General features: G+C 32.1%; 1 protein-coding gene across 1 annotated transcript; it reads left to right on the plus strand.

The window, feature by feature from the left end:
• The first annotated feature begins 782 nt into the window (after positions 1-782).
• On the plus strand, positions 783-10,414 carry LOC122135030 (nicolin-1-like). The gene is made up of 5 exons (XM_042712480.1): positions 783-863; positions 1,007-1,154; positions 8,064-8,158; positions 10,194-10,298; positions 10,373-10,414. Exons 1-5 carry the CDS (start codon positions 783-785, stop codon positions 10,412-10,414), a joined length of 471 nt encoding a protein of 156 aa, XP_042568414.1.
• Positions 10,415-10,639: the final 225 nt, after the last annotated feature.

Genomic DNA, 10,639 nt, shown 5'->3' on the forward strand with positions numbered 1-10,639 from the left:
TAAATAATACAAAAAAATATTTCATACATATTAAAATTTTTGGTAATTTATTTTTTAATTATTATTATTATTATTATTATTATTATTATTATTATTATTGTTGTTGTATGTATTATTAATAAGATTTAAACTACATAATATTTGCACAAGGTGGATTTTATTCTCATATATATATATATATATTTTAAACTACTATATATATATATATATTGAGAATGAGATGCAAATATTATGTAGTTTAAATATGACAATAAAAGTTAAAAAGAAGAGCATTTATTAAGATTTAAACTACATAATATTTGCACAAGGTGGATTTTATTCTCATATATATTTATTTTTAATTTTTTTTAAGTGTTTTTTTGTTAAATTAAGAAGTGATAGCAAATATTTATATTGTTAGAAAAAAAAAATATTTTGAATAAATGCTCTTCTTTTTAACTTTTTATTCATTGAAGAATCCTGAAAAAAAGTATTGCAGTGTCCAAAAGAAAAAAAAAAATAATACAAATTGGAAGCACAACTGTTGCCAGCATTGATAATTCTAATAATAAGTCAGCATATTAAAAAAAATAATAATTATTAATAATAATAATCATAAAAATATGATTGGAAAAAACTTAAAATCTATATTTAAGAAATCATATTCATAATAAAGCCTGACATTATGTGTCTTGATCAGTATCAGTTTCTTGTGAAGTTTAAACCGTTTAAGGGTCTCAGTTTGATGAAATTTGATTTTTATTTTTTTTATTTTTTTTTGCTATTTTTATCACAAGTCAATCATGAGTGCTAAAGCAGTGAGCTGCACAATAAAATCACCTGTGGCGCTGCAGATTGGAGACGCTGTATCTGATCTTGCCCTGGTCTCTATATAACAGACCTCACCCTCGCCGAGTCTGTGAACGTCACATCAGTTCATAAAGATCACAATTATTGATCGACCGGCATGGGTTTATTATTGCCGATACACAGCTTATCCTGGAATATCTCCTGTGCTTGTGTATAGATTCAAGAAATCTCGATCAAGAACTACTACACAGTGTATCTGACGGTCTGTTTGCAGCGGAGAGAGGACGGTTCTGCTAAGTGGGTCACTTGTTTGAGGAACTACTGCCTCATGAGCAACCCTAACGCTGAGGCCGGATCACATGACTATTTCTTTATTTAATGTACAGAAGATAGGTAGGGGTAGGTGAGTGGGAGGGAGAAAGAGACAGGAATTAATTAAATTTATTTTTTGTTTGTGAGTGGGGTGAGTGAACATTCTGCTAAACTTCTGCTTTTGTGCTTTCAATGTAATTCATATTCTCATTACTATAATACAGTATTTTTAAATAAGGTTGTAAATAAAACAAAAAATGTCACATTTTAATTCAATGTGTTACTTGCATTTTATTTGTAATTGTGAAATTTACTAACAGTTTTGAGTATAGATATATATATATATATATGATATATATATATATATATATATATATATATATATATATATATATATATATGTATAATTTCACAGAAATAGTTGACTCACATACACACGTCACCCTTTATATAACCCAACCATAAATTGTAAGAATATACAATTCAATACTGCTGGATAAACAGCCTATAAGGTAAGACTATGAAATCGCAGTCCCAAACTAGTTTTTGTTAATACAATTAAGTTTGTATGAGCCACCACAATCATTTAAACAAATACAAAATAACACAAAAATATCACAGTGAAAAAATCTGCCATTTTTGGGTTATGGAAACAATAGTTAACATGCTAAAATACAAAATACTAGCATGAACTGTTAAAGGGTTAGTTCACCCAAAAATGAAAATTCTGTCATTAATTACTCTCCCTCATGTCATTCCAGACCCGTAAGATCTTCATTCTTCTTCGGAACACAAATTAAAATATTTTAAATGAAATCCGAGAGCTTTCTGACCCTGCATAGACAGCAATGCAACTGAAACATTGTATGGCCAAGAAACGTAGTAAGGACATTGTTAAAATAATCCATGTGACATCAGTGGATCAACCGTAACGTTATGAAGCCACGAGAATACTTTTTTGTGCGCAAAGAAAACAAAAATGACTTTATTCAAATGATTTCTTCTCTTCTGTGTCAGTCTTCACTGGCATATGAGATCCACTATCCCGCAGAGTTTAGCTCTAACCCTTATCAAATACAGCTGAGCGTGCTAATCAATGTCTTCAGGATCATTAGAAAATCACAGGTAGGTGAGTTTGATCAGGGTTGGAGCAAAACTCTGCAGTGATTCTGCATCAATTCTGAGATTTTCCAAAGGCATCGTGATTCACTTTTTAATTGATTCTGAGCTTAGTTTTTTAACAGCAGATTGCACTGCATGCTTTATTCTGCTTGCTTCCAGTTCCTTACACATGCACCACTTGAACCTAGAATAATCATGCATAAAGTTCGAGAAGGTTGAAGCGAATTACAAGGATGTTCACAGTGGGCTGTGTTTACATTAATCTTGCATCATAAAAGCAGATGCAAATACATTTAACCACTTACATTACTCAGCCGAACACTCTTCTTCGTGAGCATTTGAGTGTGCGGTTAAAAACTAGCCTAGAGCTCCATCTGCTGTTAAAAACTAAGCTCAGAATCGATTCCGGAGAGAATCACGATGCATTCCGAAAATCTCAGATTCGATCCACGAATCAAAATGCATCGATTTATTGTCCCAGCCCTAGCGGCCACAGTAACACTATTTTAGCAAAATTTTGTGGGCCAAAAAATTTCATTGTCTTGAATATTAGCGAAATCAATGAGATGAACAACCTCAAGAGAAACTCCCAAATGCATGGATTGCTATTGAGGATTTACATGACTACGACTTTCTAAAAACTGAAAAGTTTTTCATTTGTGTTTTGAAAAAGTTTGCATACATATGGTAACATTGTCAAAACTATCTCCATTCACATAGATCCACGAAAACTAAAAACTGTATTATTCACGCCTGGCCAGTAGATGGCAATGTGACTTTATAAGCAAACACTGTAGAATGACGTCAACGTTTTCATAAATTGGGCCCCCAATACACCATTGTCATGTAAATGAACTGCCAAAACACATTAAAAGTTTTTACGTTTTTAGTTGAAAATGGTGTCGTGAAATGACTGCCAAACAACAATTAGTATAACTGCACCTTTAGAGATTTTGAATTCTATAAATTGTACTGATATGACAGCTTACCTATATATGACAAATACATCATTTCTGCTTTTGTAAGCATGCACAAAGCACAGTCTGTGTAATCTTTTTAAATAATTTCCTCTGAGACAACACCATCAATTATGTCCGCAGGATATAATCAGTTTTTCAATTAAAAAACCCTAACAGTTTTGTCAGCCATCGCAGCATAATCGCAGAACATTTTGTTTGTCATCACGGTGATTTGGCCCATTTGTGGCTCTCCCGGGATCTGACGTCCCGGTCTTTGATCTGTGAGTTGCCTGTAATGACTGCTTTAATGTATTGAGATCAGGCTCCCTCGACGCTTTTTAGCTTCGTTTCAAAGACACAGGGATATTAGATGCGAGTCCTCGACTGAACTCTCAGATGATTGGACCGTGAGTTCTGTGCTGTATGGCCGCCTTTAGTGGCATCAAATGAAATTTGCATTGAAAAACCCACCTGGGACACCACACAGATCTCATCCCATCTGCCATAATCTGTATAAACTGTTTTTTGATGACAACGGACACTGCAATGATAAGTAAGTCTTTATTAAGACAGGGACAAATATTGAAAACAAAGTCCTTGCAGGTTTTTATAATCACAAGGACATTTCTTCTCAGTTATATGGAGGTTTATTGTGAATTGAAAGGATATGTTCACACAAAAAGACATTAGATGAAAAATTTGAAAGAAAAAACAAGTGTTGCAGCTAACTGGTTCATTTATTATGAGTTTTGTTGAGGTTTTTTGTGGAAAAAACAAGTTATTTTTGCTGCATCATTAAATTGAAACAAATTCTGTAGCTGTTTTAAAATCCTTAAAAGGTAAACTGAAGGTTATGGTAGCCTCAGACCTAAAATTTTCTAAAAATGAGGACTAAATTGCTACTGTTTTAAATATGATGAAAATACAATATTAGTATATAGGTGGTGTATATTATTGGTATATATTGTGTGGCATAATGTGTGGCATTTGCATGGTTTTTTTCTGGAGGTGGCCTGCAAAATCTCTTCAATCTCTGAGAAAATAAGCAGATAACATGAAAAATTTGAAAGAAAAAACAAGTGTTGCAGCTAACTGGGCAGACTTGGCAAGCGCTGTGACTCCTCTGCATCAGAAAAGTTGTAGATTTTTTTTGTGATAAACTTAACTGGGTTTTGTTTGGGTTATTTTAGTCTGAGGTTAGACATTTTCTACTTGTAGTTGTTGTTTTGGTTGCTTAAGCCTAAACATTTTAGCTGTTCTTTGAGATCCTTAACTGAGGTCAGTGATTTGAATTCATTGTAGCTATATCCTGCCAGCCTAGTGTGTAATTTTGCTGTATATATAATTTTGTACAGCAAAGATCAATTAAATTGATCATAATTGACAGTAAAGACATTTATAATGTTACAAAAAAAAAATATATGAATTAAATTAGTCATTATTAATTATATAGATAATAATAGTGTTTTAAGAAAATAAATGCTGCCTTCATTCTTCACAGAATACAGCACAATCAAACACAATCTGTGAAAGAACACAGTGTGTTTCCAGAAGATCTTTCCAGAGAAACAGTCTGACATGAACAAGCTCCAAGCAAAGAATGAACAGAAACAGTCCCTCAAGTATCAGGCTGTTAGCTGGAGTAGAAGGAATCAAAGATGTTGTTTAGCTCACACGCTTCACAAACATCAAGTGTTTGGAGCAGTTCTGTTTTGCAGATTACTACTTGAAACTTGTGAAATCAGTGTCAGGGTTTCATTCTGTCTAGTTAATTAAAGCTTGGAAACACACGTCTTTAGTGTCTCTATTTATTTATTAAGTTGGTTATGTTTTTTATGTATTTTGTCTCTTTTGTTTCTTTGACAGCTGCGTGAAAGGCCCGGAATTCTCCCAAATTTGTGTAACTTCTCGCTGAGGTCTTTTCTTCTCTATTTGGGTTTTGAGATGTTGCTGGAGCCTGATAATGTGACGACAGGGAGACTGTTTTGTTACTGTTATTTAAAAGTAATTCCTTACCTTACAATATTACCGTCTCAGAATTGTAATGCGTTACATGACACCTGTATTACTTTTGAGTTACTTTCAACCAAAATAACTACAGAAGTTTGTTTAAGGTAACACTTAACCCAGGCTGTCTGGATGTGAATAGTTACTTATTAGCTTTTGCATATAACTAGAATTTAGAAGCAGTTTTATTAGTAGTAATTTAGCACCTATTAATGCCGTATAAAACATGATTTATTTCTACATCCCTAATCTTACCCAATACCTAAACTTAACAACTACCTTAAAACTATTAATTCAGCATTGTTAATTAGGCTTTACTAGGGGGAAAATTCATAGTTAATAGTGAATAAGTGTTCCCTATTCTAAATTGTTACCATACTTAACATTCTAAAATGACAGAATGTAGTGCAGAGCATTTTACATCCAGTAGAGGGTGATCAACCCAGGCTGTATGGATAATGACACAAGGCTATCTCAGGCTAGCTAATAACGACGATAGCTTATAATTGGTGAAGAAAAAAGCGGATCAAGACAATGCAATAAAGGATGACAGCCAGACTTATCACAATGATAATAGTACCTGTTAAAAGTATGGTTTATAGTTAACAGTGATAAATCTGCATACAGGTCCTCTGAAAAGCTTGGGTCTATTTCATATTAGACACAACATTTCCATAATGTAATGATAATGCCATTACAACTTGCACATACGTCCATCTCGCACATGTACAGTCTTCTGAAATATTTCAGGTCTTTAGCCGCTTTTCCACTGGCCATTTGCGATACTGAGCGAGGCTGAAACCCACCCTAAACACGCCTTCATCTGGAAAAAATCACATATACAAATTTCCACCAGAGAGAGGGAGATGAATGAAATAAATAGCTAAACAGATATATCAGAAGCTGTCGTTTAGTCTTTATTTACAAACTTGGACACCACACGCGGCTATTGACTGGAACAGGAAATAGAACTTACTTGCGGCATTTTTGATTTGTTAATATCTTGCGGTCTTTTTTTTTTTTTTGTCTTTTAACAACTAAATTATGGGCTAAAAGTGTGTTGTAACACACGCGTTACTGAACGTGTATCGAGTAAAATATTACTGAAAATTAATTAGTAATGCCTTACACTATTGCGTTACAGCAAAAAGTAATCAGTTACTGTATAGTATTACTTTTGTAACATGTTACTTCCAACACTGGTCACTATAAAATGACTGCAAAATTATGTCTGTAATTAGATTGTATGTTAAACAATAACTATATTTAGATTTTGTTCTTTTGTGTGTGTGTGTGTGTGTGTGTGTGTGTTTGCTTCTACAAGTTGATCAGTATTTTCACATTTTCTGTTTGTTTGGAGTTTGTTTTCTTTGCCTGTGTTTAAGGTTGTTTTATTTTATTTGCTTTTATTTTGTTCTGAATTTTGTTTGCTTAGTTTTAGTTTAGTTTAGTTTAGTTTAGAACTATTTTTTGAGATGTTATGTTATTTATGCATATTTATATATATTTTGGTCTTTCCAGGGGTCAGAGAGATTTTTATTTATTGTTTGTTTTGTTTTGTTTTTTTCTGTTTCTATGAAGTTTTTGTTTGTTTGTTTCTTTCTTTCTTTCTTTCTTTTTTGTTTACATTTGTATTTTACCAAAACCCAGAGCTGATCAGTGGATGTTATATTTTTCTTTCCAATACTCTGGGAGATCTTTTGCTTTTTTTGCTTTATTTTTTTTTTAAGTTTGTTTTATTTGATTTAATGTTGTTCTGCATTTTGTTTGATTGATTTTTGTTTTGATTTGTTTTGTTTGAAGAAGTGCCACAACAGAATTATTCACTGGATGTTATTTTTGTCTTTCCAGGGGTGTATTCCAGAAAGCAAGGTTAACTTAACTTCACATATACCCTGAACTCTCAGCTGATTAACCCAAACCTTACTTACTCGAGGTATGTGGTTCCAAAAACCTATCCGGGAGTAAGTTCAGTCAACCCAAAGCATGTTCAAGGTTAACACACAAGACATTCTCAACAGAGCGACGAATCACCATGGAAACCGATGCTAAGAAAAAGCGTGCCATGCTGCTTCTTTCCTCTTCTTTTGTTCAATGGTCATTTACATACTTCACATTGCCACCTAATTGATGGTTTTTTTATATATTTTTTTGTTTGTTTAATATCTTTTATATAATATATATCGATATTGATAATACATGTCGATAACTATTATATATGACAATAAAATAAACATAATAACTTATTAGAATAATATAATATTACCTTATTACTTATAATAGTTCTTTATGATTAATCATAAAACTGTATATACAGTATATATATATATATATATATATATATATATATATATATATAGGATATTTGATAACTATATTGTAAACAAATGTCATATTATAAGGTCACTCATGTGCTGATAGAACTGAAGTAAACTAACCCTGAAACAGTACCTACTCCGGAGCAGATTATGTTCAGAGAGCAAGTTGCTATGGTTACTTACATATCCTGAGAGTTACATCCATTTTTGGAACCGAAAGTTTATTCGCTACTTACCCTTAAACATTTCTGAGTATATGTCACACAACCTGCTTTCTGGAACACCCCCAGGTCCAGGTTTGGTTTTCTGTGCTTCTTTGTTGTTTCTTGGTTTTTGTTTTGTTTAGTTTGAATCAGTATTTTACCAAAACCTACAAAGTTGACAAATGGATGTTAGTTTTGTCTTTGTCAAAGAGATTAGTTTTTTTTTTTTTTTTTTTTTTTTTTGAAGCAGTATCTTACCAAGAATTGATCAGGGTTTGTTTGTTTGTTTGTTTGTTTGTTTTTTCATTTTTGTTTGCTTGGTTTTTGTTTTGCATTTACCAAAACCTTCATAGTTGATGTGTTGTTTTTGTCTGTCCAGGACTCGGAGCGAGGTGTTCCTGTCTGGTTGTCCCCTCTCACACCTGTAGAGGAACCTCTTGATTTGAATGTGAGTATTTTGTGTCTTACTGTATAATTTGCTGTTATAATATGCAACAGTTGTCATCTAATGAATACTGAACAACTAGTTGTTTAACAGCATATACAATGCTCCCTTGAAAGACTGTTAATACAATTTCATTTACCAACACACAAGCGTCTCTGTAGTTTCTATGTATTTATGCAGCTGTGAGGTGTTAATAAAACTGTGGCTTCAGAACAGACTGAAAAGATAATTACGAAAATGTATGAAATTCCTTTTTTTCTCATTTATCTGTCATTTGCATTAGAAATGTAAGATGCTTGTTTGATGCTTTGAAAGTGTCTCTTTAGCCTCATTGATGAATGCTCAACTTAATGTTTGTTTAAACAGATTCACCACCTACAAAAGGAATCATAATTCATAATTTCTTGTTTACCTGCAGTATTTCATTGGGAGAAAAGACATGTTCATGGTAACTTTATGAGGAGCTTATGAACTTTATGCATCTTTGGAACTGTGTAAACAAGTTTTCATTAAAAGTCAGGAATATGTGTGAACTTATTACTTGATGTTATTATTATATTGTCGTATAAGGGTCTCTGCAGGTTTTATGAAAGTAAATTTAATACTTTTTAAGACCAAGTAAAGAAAATTAAAGGAATAAATTGAATGGATCACAATACATCAATATAGTCTCTAAATGCAAAATATGTTGTATTAGCAACACTTCCAAGTTGAGAAAATACAACTTTTAGCAGATCTTAGATCTCCATTAATTTCCCCTACTCCCAACCACTAGAATACGGAAATAACTGCAAAAAATGATGTTCTTCCTCTGTATTTATGTCTTGTTTTCCAGTTCAAATGTCTACGTTTTGATCAAAATGAAATGAGTTCTTGATTAAAACAAGAACAAATATGGACCGATGTGGTAAGAAAAACGACTTAATTCAAAGGAAAAACAAATTTTAATACAGATATGTGTTCTTGTTTAAAGCATAAACTAAAAATTAAATTAAATTTTGTCCAATTTCATATAAAAAAAAAAAAAAAAAAAAAGTTTGTGTCTCAAGAAAATGTATTTTTATTCAGGGATGTTTAGATATTTAAAAAAAAGTTTGTGTCTCAAGAAAATGTATTTTTATTCAGGGATGTTTAGATATTTGTACTGGAAAATATACTGTGGAAGATACTCATGCACATTTTACAATTTAAAATAATTGCTTTTTAAATTTATTATCTTGTAAAATTATCTTTCTGAATTTTTAGCACATGGGATGGCTTTATTCATGGATTCATTATCAAAGTTGGAAACGTTCTGCTGCTTTTAGGGGTTTAACTGTTTTAAAATGGATTTTAATAACTTTTAGTAAGACTTCTGCAAGAACCCTTGATTGATATATATTATATATTAGAATAATGCCGTTTCTTTTTAATATTAGCAGAACCGGTTTATATATATATATATATATATAAATATATATATATTATATATATATATATATTATATATATTTTATATATCAAATATTTTAGTTATATATCACAATATACTGCTTCTTTTTTTTTCCGTATTATTTGATCAAATAAATGCAGGCTATATATGCTCTCCCAGTTATGCCCATATTATCTAAAGTCACAATCAACATTTAGACCAATACTCTGAAACATCATATGGACAAGATTTAGTTTATGTTTTTGTGATGAATATGTTTATTTGAAAACGATCACAATATGCATGCTTTAAAACAAATATTTAAAGGATATTAATTCTTGCAATAATAATTATTCTCCTCTCTATGATAGTACTTTACTGCCACTTGCTGGGCATAATTGAATCTGCAACTTAACAAATACAGAGATTCTTCCCACTTTTTGCTTTTCGTTTTGTTTTACACACACACACTGTTCGTTGTGTAAGCAAAATGCTAAAGGTTAAAAGGTTAAAAACAATGTCATGGTGAGTAAAAGATGATGATTTCTGAGTTCTCTATACCTTTAATATACAGAACAATGCTGCAGTTAATGTTTGTGTGTGTGTGTGTATGTGTGCGTTTCTTTAGGGACTTCCTGATCCAGAGACGGTTTCCTCCAGCATTCAGCAGATGTGGGCACTCACTGAGATAATTCAAGCAAGCCAAACCGCAGCTTCCATTGGACGTTTCGACGTGAGTCTCTCGTCTGTCTACCTAAACCATTAGCCTTGTTCTGGACTGAATTAACATGTTTATTCCAATTGCAGGTGGAAGGTTCTTATGACGTCAAATTACTGTCGCATCCATGACGGGAAAGCTATAAACTGAACCATTCTACAAGTTCATCGACTGTTTATTTGGTTTATAATTTAATTTCTTGAGCTACTGACTACTTGCACTGGGATTATATATATATCTATCTAATGCTTTTTTGAGACTTTCAACACAGTATTATGTATAATACGCACAAACGACTGGAAATCCATTGTTCTAAAGTTATATGAAGGGCCTTTATCTTATAGGTTGATATTAGC

Source organism: Cyprinus carpio, chromosome A22 (assembly GCF_018340385.1).
Source record: "Cyprinus carpio isolate SPL01 chromosome A22, ASM1834038v1, whole genome shotgun sequence".
Classification (NCBI taxonomy): domain Eukaryota; kingdom Metazoa; phylum Chordata; class Actinopteri; order Cypriniformes; family Cyprinidae; genus Cyprinus; species Cyprinus carpio.